The sequence below is a fragment of the Hyperolius riggenbachi genome, chromosome 8 (assembly GCF_040937935.1).
Source record: "Hyperolius riggenbachi isolate aHypRig1 chromosome 8, aHypRig1.pri, whole genome shotgun sequence".
NCBI classification, from domain to species: domain Eukaryota; kingdom Metazoa; phylum Chordata; class Amphibia; order Anura; family Hyperoliidae; genus Hyperolius; species Hyperolius riggenbachi.
This window is the reverse complement of record NC_090653.1, coordinates 25,655,122-25,674,594: the sequence shown is the minus strand read 5'-3', so window position 1 is coordinate 25,674,594 and position 19,473 is coordinate 25,655,122. Positions and strand designations below refer to the sequence as shown.

At 47.0% G+C, this 19,473-nt stretch overlaps 2 protein-coding genes across 20 annotated transcripts in view; one reads left to right on the top strand and one right to left on the bottom strand.

Annotated features, from left to right (window-relative positions):
* The window catches only part of GIPR (gastric inhibitory polypeptide receptor), a 309,157-nt gene that overhangs the window by 81,963 nt on the left and 207,721 nt on the right, over positions 1–19,473 (bottom strand). For 16 of the 19 annotated variants that reach the window (XM_068250112.1, XM_068250105.1, XM_068250107.1 and 13 more), the window contains one exon: positions 833–1,022. The exons of 1 other annotated variant lie outside the window; for it this stretch is intronic. In XM_068250112.1, the coding sequence (XP_068106213.1) occupies positions 833–1,022 (190 nt within the window). The remainder of the gene's footprint in view (positions 1–832; positions 1,023–19,473) is intronic. 2 more of the 19 variants (XM_068250122.1, XM_068250123.1) reach the window with 1 other exon arrangement.
* The window catches only part of GPR4 (G protein-coupled receptor 4), a 228,422-nt gene that overhangs the window by 71,914 nt on the left and 137,035 nt on the right, over positions 1–19,473 (top strand). The window lies entirely within an intron of this gene.

Sequence of the window (19,473 nt, the reverse complement as noted above, 5' to 3'; positions counted from 1 at the left end):
ATAGACATATGCATAGCTCCAAACATTTTGAGATGAGAAAGAGGGACACTTAAGCCACGCCCCTGCCACACCCCTGATAACGCCCCCGTCACATCCCTAGTCACGCATACCATAAAGATTTCATATGAAAAATATCTTGTTTTATAATTCAAACCGCACTGGTCCTTTCGATCCTCATTCATGTTCCTTTATAGTAACATTTTAAGATTAGTAATATATCAATTTAAAGGGTGGGGATAGTTTAGAGTCAAACACATTTTTTAGTAGAGAAATATATGCATTTACATAGAAAGAGGGACAAAGTCCTGAAAGAGGGACAAATAAGGAGGAAAGGGGGACAGTTGGGAGCTATGCATATGACTATGGTAGGGATTAGATTGTGAGCTCCTTTGAGGGACATTTAGTGACAACACAATATATACTCTGTGCAGCGCTGCAGAAGATGTCGGTGCTATATAAATACTGAATAATAATAATAAAAAGGAAGAAAAGGAGTTGGGAAAGTATGGAGAAAAGCAGAGAAGATAGGAATGAGGAAAATAGAGAGACATGAGGAAGTAAGGGCAGAGTTGGGGGTGGAGATGAAGGAAGGGAAGAACATAACAAGGGAAGGAGGAGTAAGGGAGAGGGGAGCAGGGCTGCCACCAGGGAGTACAGGTGGTACCCAGTAGAGGCCAGGAGGTTATGGCCTAAAGCTTGGGGATTGATGGGGTGGAGGAAAGAAAGCAGAGAAGAAGTGGGAGGGAGAGTGACAGCCCTACACTTCCCATCTTAGTTTCATAGCTAGGAGTAACCTGGGACTTCCACAATCACAGACAATTGTGTAACTTACCCCTTCTGTTTCTTCTCTCTGCACATCATCCATTTCCTGTCCTCTGGAGCTGTCATCTTCTCCTTCTAGGCATGGCAGAGTCTCATTGCTGTCGCTGCAGACTCTGGCACTCCACGATGTCCCACCTATACCATGGCATGAGAACCTGTCACCAACACATACTGGTGTAGCCTGCAGAAGTGTAGCACCCCTGAAATGTAAGCAGAAGTCAGTGAGGAGCTCCAGTGCTCAGGAAACCGAAGAATTGAACCGAGATTCAATGACTAAGAATCTATGGGCCCTACTGGGAGTTTTACACTGGACCGCTCAAGAACGCTGTACTTAACTACTTGAGGACCGTGGGCTTTACACCCCTTAAGGACCAGGCACTTTTTTTCCATTCAGACCACTGCAGCTTTCACGGTTTATTGCTCGCTCATACAACCTACCACCTAAATGAATTTTGGCTCCTTTTCTTGTCACTAATAAAGCTTTCTTTTGGTGCTATTTGATTGCTGCTGCGATTTTTACTTTTTATTATATTCATCAAAAAAGACATGAATTTTGGCAAAAATGATTTTTTTAACTTTCTGTGCTGACATTTTTCAAATAAAGTAAAATTGCTGTATACATGCAGCGCGAAAAATGTGGACAAACATGTTTTTGATTAAAAAAAACCCCATTCAGTGTATATTTATTGGTTTAGGTAAAAGTTATAGCGTTTACAAACTATGGTGCCAAAAGTGAATTTTCCCATTTTCAAGCATCTATGACTTTTCTGACCCCCTGTCATGTTTCATGAGGGGCTAGAATTCCAGGATAGTATAAATACCCCCCAAATGACCCCATTTTGGAAAGGAGACATCCCAAAGTATTCACTGAGAGGCATAGTGAGTTCATAGAAGATATTATTTTTTGTCACAAGTAATCGGAAAATGACACTTTGTGACAAAAAAAAAAAAAAAAAAAAGTTTCCATTTCTTCTAACTTGCGACAAAAAAAAAATGAAATCTGCCACGGACTCACCATGCCCCTCTCTGAATACCTTGAAGTGTCTACTTTCCAAAATGGGGTCATTTGTGGGGTGTGTTTACTGTCCTGACATTTTGGGGGGTGCTAAATTGTAAGCACCCCTGTAAAGCCTAAAGGTGCTCATTGGACTTTGGACCCCTTAGCGCAGTTAGGCTGCAAAAAAGTGCCACACATGTGGTATTGCCGTACTCAGGAGAAGTAGTATAATGTGTTTTGGGGTGTATTTTTACACATACCGATGCTGGGTGGGAGAAATATCTCTGTAAATGACAATTTGTTAATTTTTTTTACACACAATTGTCCATTTACAGAGATCTTTCTCCCACCCAGCATGGGTATGTGTAAAAATACACCCCAAAACACATTATACTACTTCTCCTGAGTACAGCGATACCACATGTGTGGCACTTTTTTACACCCTAACTGCGCTAAGGGGCCCAAAGTCCAATGAGTACCTTTAGGATTTCACAGGTCATTTTGATACATTTGGTTTCAGGACTACTCCTCACGGTTTAGGGCCCCTAAAATGCCAGGGCAGTATAGGAACCCCACAAATGACCCCATTCTAGAAAGAAGACACCCCAAGGTATTCCGTTAGGAGTATGGTGAGTTCATAGAAGATTTTATTTTTTGTCACAAGTTAGCGGAAATTGATTTGTATTGTTTTTTTTCACAAAGTGTCACTTTCCGCTAACTTGTGACAAAAAATAAAATCTTCTATGAACTCACCATAGTCCTAACAGAATACCTTGGGGTGTCTTCTTTCTAAAATGGGGTCATTTGTAGGGTTCCTATACTGCCCTGGCATTTTAGGGGCCCTAAACCGTGAGGAGTAGTCTGGAAATCAAATGCCGCAAAATGACCTGTGAAATCCTAAAGGTACTCATTGGACTTTGGGCCCCTTAGCACAGTTAGGGTGCAAAAAAGTGCCACACATGTGGTATCGCCGTACTCGGGAGAAGTAGTATAATGTGTTTTGGGGTGTATTTTTACACATACCCATGCTGGGTGGGAGAAATACCTCTGTAAATGACAATCTTTTGATTTGTTTCACACACAATTGTCCATTTACAGAGATATTTCTCCCACCCAGCATGGGTATGTGTAAAAATACACCCCAAAACACATTGTACTACTTCTCCCGAGTACGGCGATACCACATGTGTGGCACTTTTTTGCACCCTAACTGCGCTAAGGGGCCCAAAGTCCAATGAGTACCTTTAGGATTTCACAGGTCATTTTTGTTTCAAGACTACTCCTCACGGTTTAGGGCCCCTAAAATGCCAGGGCAGTATAGGAACCCCACTAATGACCCCATTTTAGAAAGAAGACACCCCAAGGTATTCCGTTAGGAGTATGGTGAGTTCATAGAAGATTTTATTTTTGTCACAAGTTAGCGGAAATTGATTTTAATTGGTTTTTTTCACAAAGTGTCATTTTCCGCTAACTTGTGACAAAAAATAAAATCTTCTATGAACTCACCATACTCCTAACGGAATACCTTTGGGTGTCTTCTTTCTAGAATGGGGTCATTTGTGGGGTTCCTATACTGCCCTGGCATTTTAGGGGCCCTAAACCGTGAGGAGTAGTCTTGAAAGCAAATGTTGCAAAAAAGGAACCCCACAAGTGACCCCATTTTAGAAAGAAGACACCCCAAGGTATTCCGGTAGGTGTATGGTGAGTTCATAGAAGATTTTATTTTTTGTCACAAGTTAGTGAAAAATGACACTTTGTGAAAAAAAAAAAACAATAAAAATCAATTTCCGCGAACTTTTGACAAAAAATAAAATCTTCTATGAACTCATCATACACCTAACAGAATACCTTGGGGTGTCTTTTTTTCTAAAATGGGGTCACTTGTGGGGTTCCTATACCGCCCTGGCATTTTACGGGCCCAAAACCGTGAGTAGTCTGGAAACCAAATGTCTCAAAATGACTGTTCAGGGGTATAAGCATCTGAAAATTTTGATGACAGGTGGTCTATGAGGGGGCGAATTTTGTGGAACCGGTCATAAGCAGAGTGGCCTCTTAGATGACAGGTTGTATTGGGCCTGATCTGATGGATAGGAGTGCTAGGGGGTGACAGGAGGTGATTGATGGGTGTCTCAGGGGGTGGTTAGAGGGGAAAATAGATGCAATCAATGCACTAGGGAGGTGAACGGAAGGGGGTCTGAGGGGGATCTGAGGGTTTGGCCGAGTGATCAGGAGCCCACACGGGGCAAATTAGGGCCTGATCTGATGGGTAGGTGTGCTAGGGGGTGACAGGAGGTGATTGATGGGTGCCTCAAGGTGTGATTAGAGGGGGGAATAGATGCAAGCAATGCACTGGCGAGGTGATCAGGGCTGGGGCCTGAGGGCATTCTGAGGGTGTGGGCGGGTGATTGAGTGCCCTAGGGGCAGATAGGGGTCTAATCTGATTGGTAGCAGTGACAGGGGGTGATTGATGGGTAATTAGTGGGTGTTTGGAGGAGAGAACAGATGTAAACACTGCACTTGGGAGGTGATCTGATGTCGGATCTGCGGGCGATCTATTGGTGTGGGTGGGTGATCAGATTGCCCGCAAGGGGCAGGTTAGGGGCTGATTGATGGGTGGCAGTGACAGGGGGTGATTGATGGGTGGCAGTGACAGGGGGTGATTGATGGGTGGCAGTGACAGGGGGTGATTGATGAGTGATTGACAGGTGATTGACAGGTGATCAGTGGGTTATTACAGGGAAGAAAAGATGTAAATATTGCACTGGCGAATTGATAAGGGGGGGATCTGAGGGCAATCTGAGCGTGTAGGCGGGTGATTGGGTGCCCGCAAAGGGCAGATTAGGGTCTGATCTGATGGGTAACAGTGACAGGTGGTGATAGGGGGTGATTGATGGGTAATTAGTGGGTGTTTAGGGTAGAAAATAGATGTAAACACTGCGCTTGGGAGGTGATCTGATGTCGGATCTGCGGGTGATCTATTGGTGTGGGTGGGTGATCAGATTGCCCGCAAGGGGCAGGTTAGGGGCTGATTGATGGGTGGCAGTGACAGGGGGTGATTGACAGGTGATCAGGGGGGGATAGATGCATACAGTACATGGGGGGGGGGGGGGTCTGGGGAGAATCTGAGGGGTGGGGGGTGATCAGGAGGGAGCAGGGGGCAGGGGGGGGGTTAAAAAAAAAATAGCATTGACAGATAGTGACAGGGAGTGATTGATGAGTGATTAGGGGGGTGATTGGGTGTAAACATGGGTCTGGGGGGTGGGCAGGGGGGGGTCTGAGGGGTGCTGTGGGCGATCAGGGGGCAGGGGGGGGGGAAATCAGTGTGCTTGGTGCAGACTAGGGTGGCTGCAGCCTGCCCTGGTGGTCCCTCGGACACTGGGACCACCAGGGCAGGAGGTGTAAACATTACAAAGTGTATTATACACTTTGTACGCGGCGATCGTCGGGTTAACATCCCGCCGGCGCTTCCGTATGGCCGGCGGGATGTTGCGGCGTGTGAGCGGAGTCGAGCGGCGGCGGAGGATCGCGTCACGGATGACGTGATCGCTCCGCCCATGCCCTTACAAGGACCGCCGCCTCTGTGGGTGAGCTGGTCCTTATGGGCTCCACTTCCCGGCCGCCCCTGTGCGTTAGGCGGTCGGGAAGTGGTTAAGAGAGAACCCGATGTGACATTTGGGCCAAAAGTTAAATACCTACCTAAGGAGAGGGAAGTTTCTGGATCCCCCAGAGGCTTCCCGCACCGTCCTCTGGTCCTTCACTGCTGTCTGGAACCCTCCTGCGCCGAGCGCTGTAATTACAGCGCAGGAGATTTGGTTGCAGTGAGTAACTTTGGCGCTGTCAGAAAACGGTGCTTGTGTTACCTTTAAAACACTGTAATTGTGCTGCCAGCTATAGCTGGAAGCCAAATTACATCATTCCCCACCATCCACATGGACCTGGAGAGGGAATAGTAATGAACGCCGCCGGGAACTTGTGCAGCAGCAGGATAAGCCATATACCGGCTGTATCACCAAGTCTCCCGGTGGCGATTGCATACGTATGCTTGTGCACACCTCTTCATGCGCCAGCATAGCTGCGCTGCACAAGTATGCATGTGCTGTAGCATGAGCAGCTCTAGCTTAAAAGAAACCAGAGATGAACGCTTTAGCAAAAAATAAACATATCCCCCAATAGATTTTACAAAATAAATACTATACCTGGTATTTTTACCGCTCTGGCGTGCCGTTTTTTGTTGTTTTTTTTTTTACTAAAACTCAATGCAAAACACAGTTCATTAGAAAAGCATATTATTTAGTGGGCTGTGTGCAAAATGAAATCACCATTTCTAAAAACCTCTTATGACTAACTAATGACTAATTTTTTTTTCAATCCTTCCTCAGCACCAGCAGCTCTTCCCATCTCCTCACAGCTCTCTGTGATGCTGCAAGTATACAGAACAGGAAAGCAGAGCCAGAAGGGGGCAGGCTTGGGCTTGAAAACACATCAGAGAAGACAGACTCAGCTATAATGATTCCAGAGCAAAGCCAGACTGAATGCTCAGTCGGGGATTTTATCAGGGCTGAAAACATGCAGGCTGAGCAGTGAAGAATGAAAGCAGGGTGGGTGTTTTCTCTAATGTTCCCACTGATATATATGGTAAAATACATGAGGGTGCTTCGTCTCTGGTTCACTTTAAGGACAGTAGTGCTGCCCACAGCTTTTTTTTTTTTTTTTTTTTTAGTTTTTTACACTTAGAATTTTTTATACTGGATCCAATACAGATAATTGTATTGTATCCTATACAAAAACTTTTGAATTTTCCGTCTGATCTGATGACGCTGCCCGACACCAGGGGGCGCACGCAGCGTCATCAGAGGAACACGCCAGGGGACATGTGGATGCCAAGGGAAAGGAAGCAGGGAACACGGAAAAACTGAGATTGCCGAGAAGACATCGGGAATGCGCTCGCAGGAAAGCCGCAGGGTCCCAGTGAGGGACCGCACACGCCAGCAACGCCGCAGGTATTAGTAATTGCTGGACGAGCCTGACTTGTCCTTAACGCTAGAGAGGTTAATGAATGCCTCATTATTCTGCCCATTATTATTTGTTTTTGCACATTGTACAGGGCTATGGAAGATGTTGGTGCTATATAAATAAAAATAAATAAATAATAACACCACCACTATTTATAGCATGTATACAGGTGATCGTTACCAGCCTAGCACCAATAAATTACAGCTAATACAGAGGATCAAGAAGGGCCCCTAGTGGCATACATATGAAATCGCCGCCGGGAGACTTGGTGATACAGCCGATATATGGCTTACCCTGCTGCTGCACAAGTCCCGGGGACGTTAATTACTATTCCCCCTCCAGGTCCACATGGATAGTGGGGAATGATGTAATTCGGGTACCAGGTATTCCCGGAGGCCGAATTAGTGTTTTAAAAGATAGACAAAGTGACCCTAAAGTCAATTAGGCAATGTTCTCCAAACACATAAGAAAGCAGTGTTCACACAATGATGTGGTGAAATGGGAGATTTGCATCATGGATGTCAGTCCATGACATGACTATGTACTATGTAAAGTGCTGCAGAAGATGCAAGTGTGGTAAATAAATACATAATAATGATATGGCGGGACATTAGACTTTGATTATGGCCGGAATTAGATTGTGAGCTCCGCCAAGGACATGACTACATTGTCTGTAAAGTGCTGCCTTAGATGTCAGTGCTATATAAATACATAATAATATTGTAGGACATTAGACTATGACTATGGTGGGATTAGATTGTGCGCAAAATCTGCAGAAGCTGCTGATGCTACAGTATTAGCACACCATTTAATAATTATGAGCCCCCAAAATGCCAAATGATGCAACAATAACCCCAAAGTAGAAAATGCAGTCTCTATGATCATCAAATAATAACTGCAGCAACTGTTACCTCTGACACATGAATTGCAGTAACCGTTACCTCCAACAAATGAAATGCAACTACCGTTACCTCTGACACATGAAAAACGATCACTCCGACTCCGCAAATGGTAAATGAGGCAAACATTACCTTATATGGCCACAGAGTCCCACAGCTGGGACACCCCGTGGACAAAAGTGGGACATAACTTGGGACACATTGCATCCTGGGACAGGGGACCTTAAACCTGGGACGTGTCCCAGGTAAAATGGGACGTCTGGTCAGGGTACGTGGCACCAGCTGCGCCCAAATCTCCTGCGCTGTAATTACAGTGCTCGCCCTAGTGGGCCCTGATGCAGTCGCATCCTTTTGCTATGCCACTGCCCAGATTGACTGGGATGATTTGAACTCTGATTGCCATTTTTTTTTATGCTTCCATAGGTAACACAGAAGCTGCCAGCAGTGACACTTATACTTGTCCAGACAAGTGTCTCTGTGAGAAGCTGACAGCAGGGACATTGCTAATATCCGTGTAAAATACATCCCAGAGAACTGTCACAGATCTGACAGCTGCACCGGCTTTCTCTATGAAGCCTCCCTTCATGATGGTAATTCCTACAGAAAGGCTGCAGACCTGCCAATCATGCGCCTCACTGCTCTGTCTGCACCTGCAGGCCTCCACTGCAAATCACTCCATAACACACACAGCTGCACTGCCACCTGCTGGGGAGAGAGGAAACATATCACTACAGCACCATCTAGTGGACAGCAAGCAGCTGGCTGCAATCCAACATTGTTATCTACAGCACATGCTGTGGATGCAACTGATTGGTGCTTACAATATAAGGGCTCTTTCCCATCAACAGACCTCTGAAAAGCGGACCTGAACTCAGAACTTCCTCTTTGCTCTAAATGATAGGCAGCAGCATAATAACCTTCAAAGAAAAACATTTCTTTGTTACAGATACAAATCCTGCAATAAATCTGCAGTGTCTACTTCCTGCTTTCATGGAAGCAGACATAGGGATAAAGGAGAACTTTAGTGAGAGGTATATGGAGGCTGCCATATTTATTTCCTTTTAGAAAATACCAGTTACCTGTCTATCCTCCTGATCCTCTGCCTCTAATACTTTCAGCCATAGCCCCTGAACAAGCATGCAGCATATCAGGTGTTTCTGATATTTTTTGTCAGATCTGACAAGATTAGCTGCATGCTTGTTTCTGTTGTCATTCAGACACTACTGCAGCCACATACATCAACAGGGCTGCCAGGCAACTGGTATTTCTTAAAAGGAAATAAATATGGCAGCCTCCATATACCTCTTACTAAAGTTATCCTTTAACATCCTGTATTTACAAATTAGCTTCCCTGCGGTGGCAGTCAGCTGACACAACTGAGAGATCAAATGACAACTTGTGATTAGTCGCAGATGAGGGGAAATGACAGGCTCTTCTCTCTAAATACATGCAGGGTGCATTTCTCTCTGTTTTCCTTTTGTCCCGTGCAAGAGTTCAGGTCCACTTTAAATGGAACCTGAAGTGAGAGACATATAGAGGATGACATATTTATTTCCTTTTAAACAATGCACATTGCCTGGCAGCCCTGCTGATCCTCTGCCTCTATTACTTTTAGCCATAAACCTTGAACAAGCATGCAGATCAGATGCTTCTGACCTAAAGAGAACCAGAGATGAAGCGCCCTCATGTGTTTTACCATATATATCAATGGGAACATTAGAGAAAACACCTACCCTGCTCTCTGTTTCATCCTCACTGCTCATTCTGCCTGTTATCAGCTCTGATAAGAATCCCCGACTGAGCATTCAGTCTAGCTTTGCTCCGAATGATTATAGCTGAGTCAGTCTTCTGTGATGTCTTTTCAAGCCCAAGTTTGCCTCCTTGTGGCTCTATATTCCTGCTAATAGCAGGAAGCGGAGCCACAAGGGGGCAGGCTTGGGCTTGAAAAGACATCACAGAAGACTGATTCAGCTATAATCATGTGGAGCAAAGCTAGACTGAATGCTCAGTCTGGGATTCTTATCAGAGCTGATAACAGGCAGTATAAGCAGAGAAGAATGAAACAAAGAGCACAGTAGGCATTTACTGTCATGTTCCCATTGATATATATGGTAAAACACATGAGGGTGCTTCATCTCTGGTTCTCTTTAAGGCTCAGTGCCCACCAAAAACCTCTAGCAGAGGCGCAAAACGCTAGCGGTTTTGGGAGCAGATTTCAGAGCGATTCTAGGCATGTTTAGAGAGGTTTTCTAAGCATGCCTCGCGTTTATTGGTGCATTTTTGTGTAGCAGATTACAAATATTGTTACAGTGAAGCTGTTACTGAACAGCTTCTGTGACAAAAACGCCTGGAAAACCGCTCTGATGTAGCGTTTTCCAGAGCGGTTTGAGCTTTTCCTATACTTTAACATTGAGGCAGAAACGCATCTGCAAACCGCAAAAATGCTGCAGAACCCACGTTTGCGGTTTGCTAAAAACCTCAATCCGCTGGTGTGCACCATCCCATTGAGATACATTAGCCAAGCGTTTTCACAGGCGGCAGCGGTTTTGAAAACGCTACCAAAAATGCTTGGTGTGCACCAGCCCTTAGGCCTGGTGCACACCAAAAACCGCTAGCAGATCCGCAAAATGCTAGCAGATTTTGAAATGCTTTTTCTTCTTTTTCTGTAGCGTTTCAGCTAGCATTTTGCGGTTTTGTGAAGCGTTTTTGGTGTAGTAGATTTCATGTATTGTTACAGTAAAGCTGTTACTGAACAGCTACTGTAACAAAAAACGCCTGCAAAACCGCTCTAAACTGCCGTTTTTCAGAGTGGTTTGCGTTTTTCCTATACTTAATATTGAGGCAGAAATGCCTCCGCAATCCAAAACCTGCAGCAGCCCGGGAGTATGCGTTTCTGCAAAACGCCTCCCGCTCTGGTGTGCACCAGCCCATTGAAATACATTACCCAAGCGTATCCGCAGCCGCAAGCGGATCGCAAAACGCAGCCGAACTGCTCTGGTGTGCACTAGGCCTAAGAGTGACTGGAATAGGTGCATTGGTTGCTTGTTTCAGGTGCTTGATTCCAGGGCTGATGAGTCGGAGTCGGGGCAATTTTGGGCACCCGGAGTCGGAGTCGTGGTTTCATAAACTGAAGAGTCGGAGTTGTAGTCGGAAGATTTTTGTACCGACTCCACAGCCCTGCTTGATTCAAACACTACTGCAGCCAGAAAGATCAGCAAGACTGCCAGACAACTGGTATTGTTTAACCACCTGAGCGGTCTGGACGAGCTGAGCTCGTCCAACACCGCCGGAGGTCGCCGCTCAGGCCCTGCTGGGCCGATTTTAATCAAATAAAGTGCAGCACACGCAGCCGGCACTTTGCCAGCCGCGTGTGCTGCCTGATCGCCGCCGCTCTGCGGCGATTCGCCGCGAGCAGCGGCGAAAGAGGGCCCCCCTAGCCGCCTGAGCCCTGCGCAGCCGGAACAAAAAGTTCCGGCCAGCGCTAAGGGCTGGATCGGAGGCGGCTGACGTCAGGACGTCGGCTGACGTCGATGACGTCACTCCGCTCGTCGCTATGGCGACGATATAAGCAAAACAAGGAAGGCCGCTCGTTGCGGCCTTCCTTGTTTATTCTGGGCGCCGGAGACGATCGGAAGATCGCCTCCGGAGCGCCCTCTAGTGGGCTTTCATGCAGCCAACTTTCAGTTGGCTGCATGAAATAGTTTTTTTTTTATTTGAAAAAAACCCTCCCGCAGCCACCCTGGCGATTTAATCAGAACGCCAGGGTGGTTAAAGGGAAATAAATATGGCAGCCTACTTATGTCACTCACACCTAAATTGAGTGGAATATGGCAGCTGCTATATTTATTTCCTTTTAAATACCAGTTGCCTGGCAGCCCTGCTCATCTCTTTGGCTGCAGTAATGTCTGAGTCATACACCTGAAACAAGCATTCCGCTAATCAAGACTGCATGCTTGTTCAGGGTCTTAGGGCTTGTTCACATAGCGTTTTGCTTCCGTTCGCGTCTGCGTTAGGCGTTTTTTGAAGCGTTTTTCCTGTCCGATTCCCGGCGCTTGGGTGGGCTTTTTTGGGGGGGTGGGGTTAGCGGTTTCCGACGCGTTTTACTCGAGCGTTTTGGTAATTCACTCCCTGACACAAGTCAGGAAGTAAACTCTTTGATCCAGGAAAGAATAAATACAATGTATTTATTCTTAAAAATGTGAACGCAATCGCTTCACAAAGCGGTTTTGTGGGCGTTTTTCCTATACCTCCCATTAGAGCAAAAACGCCCTAAAATGGCTCAAGCACCACTTTTGAAAACTGACAGCGCACGGAACGCTTAAGTGAGAACTTCACCATAGCACAACATGGTGTAGCCGCTTTCTGTGCGTTTTGGAAAAAAAAGCAAGCGCTACCAGCGCTTAAAAAAAAAATGCCTCTAATGTAAACAAAGCCTTAAAGAAAACCTGAACTGAAAATAAAGAGTCAAAATAACCATACACAGGTCATACTTACCTCCTGTGTAGTCTACTCCTTACTCTCTTTCTCCTCTCCTGCGTCCCATTTGTCCACTGTGATCAATGGAATTCTCTGTCCTGTTGGCCATTACCCCATAACAGCTTCCTGGTCAGCACACTGTTAAACTGTAATATCACCCATTTGAGCCATAGGCTACTTTATTGTAGCCGGAACTGATACATTCCGGATCCGCAACTGGTGGCAACTTGTGGCCACTGCAGAGACCCGTACGGTCTCTTTGCGGCCCCCGGACACTTGCGGACTCGAACTGCAAGTGTGAACGGGGCCTAAGAAGAAAATGGTGAGTTTCTGAGAGGAACTGACGGTGAGGTTAGTATGTAATAGTCATTTGCAGCTACGTCATGTGTTTATCTATATATATAATAGAGTAAGTGCCTCAACCTTCGAGCAAGAAGAAGAAGTACTTTGCATGAGAAAATGTATGCGTGCTCAATTACCAAGTTTTAGGCTTCTTTTCCACAGACTGTTGAGCTGTGTGCTCAGCAAGCAGTTACCAGGCAGCAGCAAGCAGTTACCAGGCAGCAGCAAGCAGTTACCAGGCAGCAGCAAGCAGTTACCAGGCAGCAGCAAGCAGATACCAGGCAGCAGCAAGCAGTTACCAGGCAGCAGCAAGCTGTTACCAGGCAGCAGCAAGCTGTTACCAGGCAGCAGCAAGCAGTTACCAGGCAGCAGCAAGCAGTTACCAGGCAGCAGCAAGCAGTTACCAGGCAGCAGCAAGCAGTTACCAGGCAGCAGCAAGCAGTTACCAGGCAGCAGCAAGCAGTTACCAGGCAGCAGCAAGCAGTTACCAGGCAGCAGCAAGCAGTTACCAGGCAGCAGCAAGCAGTTTTCCAGGCAGCAGCAAGCAGTTACCAGGCAGCAGTGAGCAGATACCAGGCAGCAACAAGCAGTTTCCAGGCAGCAGCAAGCTGTTAACAGGCAGTAGTGAGCAGTTGTAAGAGTTTGAGAGGCATGTTACTGCCTATCAACTGTCCGTGGAAAAGAGGCCTACCCTAGCAAGTCTGGCTTTGCAAATCTGGCCTAATTGGCTATTCATGAGGCAATGCTCATGCAAATATGCATTTGCTTTTGCATGCCAAACTATGCAGGGTCAAAAAACCAATACTGCAAAGCGGTCGCCCTGCTACATGCCAGTGATGAGCGAAAATGCAAAAATTTGTTTCGATAAATTTTTACCGAATTTTCGCCTAATTTCGTTTTGACAGGCAAATTTTCCATCTAATTTTTTCACGTTAATTGTCGCCTAAGGCCAGTCATTTTCACATTACTTGCGTATGATTGCGGACATTTTCCACATAAGGGCATTAGCGCCCGCATTCAGAGAAGTTTCTTGCGCATTATTGCGGGCATTTTTCCGTATAAACGTCCGCATAGATTGAATTTCCATGCGGATTATTGTGGACATTTTTCCGCATAAGGGCATAAGCATCCGCATACAATGAATTTTCGATGCTGGTCGAAAACGCAAATATTTCTGAAGATTTTCGTGAAAATTCGCCAAAAAACTAAAACGGGATTTTCGAGGCGAAAATTCGCAAGCAACACTGCTACATGCTACATTAGCACTATCCAGGAGCGCCACGGGGAGGATTCCCAATGCCCCCCTTTTATACAACCGGGGGGACCACAGGGTCCCAGGCTCTCTCACTGCCTGGGAACCACAGCGACACCCCGAAGGGGGAGGCGCAGGCGACCCCCCCCCCCCCCCAAGCGTGGCCAGCGTCGGGGAGAGCCGTCCACACCCACCTCCCAATATTAAAAACAGGCACTTACCTTAACGTCCATTGCGTTCTGCTACATGCGCATTAACTTGGGGGCACCACATGAGAAAGGAGTGAAGCATGGGTCACCCCGAGCTTTAGAGCTCAGGGCTGGCTCACATACAGCACTCCAGAGGGGGGGGGGGGGGGGAGGACAGGTGCAGACAACTCACTCCAGGGCTCACACCAGCGGAGCAAGCCATCCACCACCTGCCTCCAAAGGATACAAACTGCAAAAAAAGGCTTTCCATGAGAAAATTAATGCGCATGTAGCAGAACGCAATGGACGTTAAGGTAAGTGCCTGTTTTTAATATTGGGAGGTGGGTGCAGACGGCTCTCCCTGGCGCTGGCCACGCTTGGGGGGGGTCGCCTGCGGCACCTAGCCTCCCCCTCCGGGGTGCCGCTGTGGTTCCCGCGGTCCCTCCGGTTGTATAAAAAGGGGGCATTGGGAATCCTCCCTGTGGCGCTCCTGGATAGTGCAAATGTAGCATGTAGCAGTGTTGCTTGCGAATTTTCGCCTAAGTCATTTTCGCATCGAAAATCCTGTTTTCGTTTTTTGGCGAATTTTCACGAAAATCTTCAGAAATATTTGTGTTTTCGACCAGCATCGAAAATTCATTGTATGCGGATGCTTATGCCCTTATACGGAAAAATGTCCACAATAATCCGCATGGAAACTAGACTATGAATGTATTTTGTAGGTAGTGATCTTTTGCAGGAACGGATCTTTTGCAGATAATGATCTTTTGAATGTGTACTGCAACTTTGTGTGCAGCATCTTGCAAATATTTCTATCTAATGGGGAGTGCAGCTCCATAGAATAGACTGTGAAGGTATGGCTCTGATACTACATGGAAGGGGGTAAAATTGGTCTGTGATCTTTCATTTTTCCAAAGACTTTTATCTGATGTGTGTACCCACCTTTATTCTTCTTGCTTCAAGGTTGAGGCACGTACTCTATTAGATAGATAGAAGATGCGGCGTATGCTACGACGCGGGACGGCTAGTTTTAAATATTTTTCCTCGCTTCAGGTTCCCTTTAAGGTGCCCATACATCAGGAGATTATGGCCAGATTCGACAAAGAGACAAATTTATTTCTAATTGAATCTGATTAGAGATAAATGTGTCTGTTTGTGGAAGCTGCTCCTATACTGATTCCCGTCTGATGTAAGCATTGTGTGTGCATTTATACATTACCTGTCCAGTGCCAGCCTTCAGCGCGGTGTCCGTAACCTCCGGGCGGCTCTCTGTACACAACACTGACGCATAGGGCTTGATTCACAAAGCCGTGAGAACTGATTTCAAGTCGCGCTAGCGTTTTGCGCACGCTATAACGCACGTAACGCTTTTCCCACGCACACGCAAATTTGCGCGAGAAATCGCAGCCGTTTTCGCACAAAAATTAGCGCAAAAAGTGTTTGCGCGTGAAAAACGTTACATGCGCTATAACGCTAGCGCGACTATGATACGAGTTATCACGGCTTTGTGAATCACGCCCCTAGTGTCTGACGTCAAATGCTGCGCACCGACGTTAGACACTATGCGCAAGTGGCCGTACAGGTCATAGGCAAACGCAGGGGGGGGGGGGGGATTACAGCTACCCAGAATCCCCCCTCAGACCAGGGCTGGTGCAGTGTCTGGAGACAGGCACAAGCTGAGACACCAAAATATCTGCAGCTCACAGCCCCGCCCCCTTTCTTTCCCTGCTACAGCTGACTTTGGATGTAGCAGCAGCGTGTGTACAGAGCATGGAGCAGCAGCGTGTGTACAGAGCATGTGGCAGCAGCGTGTGTACAGAGCATGGAGCAGCAGCGTGTGTACAGAGCATGGAGCAGCAGCGTGTGTACAGAGCATGGAGCAGCAGCGTGTGTACAGAGCATGGAGCAGCAGTGTGTGTACAGAGCATGAAGCAGCAGCGTGTGTACAGAGCATGTGGCAGCAGCGTGTGTACAGAGCATGGAGCAGCAGTGTGTGTACAGAGCATGGAGCAGCAGTGTGTGTACAGAGCATGGAGCAGCAGGGTGTGTACAGAGCATGGAGCAGCAGTGTGTGTACAGAGCATGGAACAGCAGTGTGTGTACAGAGCATGAAGCAGCAGCGTGTGTACAGAGCATGTGGCAGCAGCGTGTGTACAGATCATGGAGCAGCAGCGTGTGTACAGAGCATGGAGCAGCAGCGTGTGTACAGATCATGGAGCAGCACCGTGTGTACACAGCATGGAGCAGCAGCGTGTGTACAGAGCATGGAGCAGCAGCGTGTGTACAGAGCATGGAGCAGCAGCGTGTGTACAGAGCACGGAGCAGCAGCGTGTGTACAGAGCATGGAGCAGCAGCGTGTGTACAGAGCATGGAGCAGCAGCGTGTGTACAGAGCATGGAGCAGCAGGGTGTGTACAGAGCATGGAGCAGCAGCGTGTGTACAGAGCATGGAGCAGCAGCGTGTGTACAGAGCATGGAGCAGCAGCGTGTGTACAGAGCATGGAGCAGCAGCGTGTGTACAGAGCATGGAGCAGCAGCGTGTGTACAGAGCATGGAGCAGCAGCGTGTGTACAGAGCATGGAGCAGCAGCGTGTGTACAGATCATGGAGCGGCAGTGTGTGTACAGAGCATGGAGCAGCAGCGTGTGTACAGAGCATGGAGCAGCAGTGTGTGTACAGAGCATGGAGCAGCAGTGTGTGTACAGAGCATGGAGCAGCAGTGTGTGTACAGAGCATGGAGCAGCAGTGTGTGTACAGAGCATGGAGCAGCAGTGTGTGTACAGAGCATGGAGCAGCAGCGTGTGTACAGAGCATGGAGCAGCAGTGTGTGTACAGAGCATGGAGCAGCAGTGTGTGTACAGAGCATGGAGCAGCAGTGTGTGTACAGAGCATGGAGCAGCAGCGTGTGTACAGAGCATGGAGCAGCAGTGTGTGTACAGAGCATGGAGCAGCAGTGTGTGTACAGAGCATGGAGCAGCAGTGTGTGTACAGAGCATGGAGCAGCAGTGTGTGTACAGAGCATGGAGCAGCAGTGTGTGTACAGAGCATGGAGCAACAGTGTGTGTACAGAGCATGGAGCAGCTCTGGGGAACTTAACAGAGTCTCATATGAGCACAGCCCTGTGCCCTTCTGTGTGAATGCTTCACTTTCCCCTTCATTACCAATGTCGACTGTCCTCATTATTATCTGTATCCAAACTGCTCCTGATTGATCCCATTGTCGGTCATTCAGACGGGAAATTGCATTATGTGTACCCAGCATGATGTCCTACCATATTATTATACTGTAGTGTGCAGGAATCCCCCCCCCCCCCCCCTTGAAAATCCTGGGTTTGCCCCTGCAGGTAATGTATATTGCACACACGGGGGGAGGGGGCACAGTTATACACTACGGTGGCAGCGGCGGGATTTCATTATTTCGTCGCTCGTTCTGAAATCGTCCATCGTACTGCCGCACACCCGGACAATAAACTTCGGCCCGACATCTTGCACCAGTCGCGATCGACTAACGCAACCAATTGCGGCCTGAAATTGGTCGTATCGTCAATAGTGCCTGCACTTGGCAGCACTGATTTTCAACCAATTCGAAAATAATAATCGAATTGGTTTGTCGATTGGCCGTAAAAGTCGCCTGATGTATGGGCACCTTTAGAGGCAGAGGATCAGCTTACTGTGTTGTCTTACTGTGTTTTGTAAAGCGCTGCGGAATATGTTGGCACTATATAAATAAATAATTATAATAATAAAAGCCAGGCAATCTGCATTGTTTAAAAGGAAATAAATATGGCTGCCTCCCTATCCCTCTCAGTTCTTGTGTTCTGATTGTCAGCTGCTCCAGTGCATTTGCTGGGCTTGTAGCAGGTAAGTAATGCCAAAGTGTAATACTGCGCTGGGCAGCGGTAGGGATAGTCAATGAGATCCGCAATAATCCAAGTTGAGGCAGGGATTATGCAAATTTTGTATACCAATTTATGTAGTTTAAAAATGGACCAATCATGTCTCACTAATGCAGAATTAGAGTTGACAGTTCAGGTAAAATGATCAGTATCACAAGGATAAAGCTATTGATCATTTACCTATTCTACCACTAACTATACAGTGTATGCCAAGATTCATTCATTCGGATTGGTGCAAACTCAACTTGCTGAGGCAGAGGCCCATTGTACAGACAGAATATGGCTCTCTGTTGCCTCTAGTGCCCGTTTTCAGAATTGTATTTGACTTACAAGCAGACTGACAATAGAGGAATCTTACCTATAAGGGCCCATTCGCACTATGAGCGTTATCTTTTCTTGTGTAGTGTGTTTAAAACTGCTCTAAGGGCTTCTTCACACTATCAGCGTTTTCTGATTATTTTAAGCGCTGGCGATAGCGCTTGTGCACCGATTTCCTATGATAGTGTAAGCGTTTCGATTTTATTGAAATCGCAAACGCGATACATGTACCATTTTCTGCGCACTTTGGCTCAATGGAAGGTATAGGAAAACCGTGAAACGATTGAAAAGGCGCTTTGTATAGCGATTTCCCGAGCGCTTTTATGAATAATTGCATTGTATTTATTCATTTCCGGGTTAAAGAGTTTACTTCCTGACTAACGTCCGGAAGTGAAAAAAATCATCGCTGGGCAAAAGCACTTAGAAAAGTGCTTTTTTTAAGCAAAAAGCGCTGTAAAACTCACAGTATAAATCGCTCAGCGCTTGTGATAGCGCTGGCGATTTATAATGTGGACAAAGCCTAAAATCGATTTTGTAATGAAATCCTATGTGAGTGTTCTCACATGAGCGCAGAGCTTTCTTTCCAATCGCAAACGTGCCTCCTTCACCATTTTCTGAGCGTTTGCGCTTCAATGCAAGGTATACAAAAATCACGAAACGCTTTAAAAGCGCTTAGAACATCGATTTTGTGAGCGTTTTTTAGTGTTGGGCGAACAGTGTTCGCCACTGTTCGGGTTCTGCAGAACATCACCCTGTTCGGGTGATGTTCGAGTTCGGCCGAACACCTGACGGTGCTCGGCCAAACCGTTCGGCCACATGGCCGAACTAAGAGCGCATGGCCGAACGTTCCCCGAACGTTCGGCTAGCGCTGTGATTGGCCGAACGGGTCACGTGGTTCGGGCCCGAACGCGCTCTGATTGGCCGAACGGTCACGTGGTTCGGGTAAATAAATACCCGAACCACGTCATATCTCCGCCATTTGTCTGTGGGTTTAGCTTTGGGTAGGCAGGCAGGGTAGTTCGCTCTCCAGCCACGCTAGCCAGGGTCCCCCCCAGTCATTGTGTGTCGCTGCTGGGAACAGTAGTACACCGCTCGCTTAGCCACACTATATATAGCATTGTTTACTGCCACTGTGTACCTCGCTCAGCCACGCTATATATAGCATTGTGTTTTCTGACACTCTGTGTACACGGCTTAGCCTGACTATATAGCATTGTGTGTACTGCCACTGTGTACCTCGCTCAGCCACGCTATATATAGCATTGTGTTTACT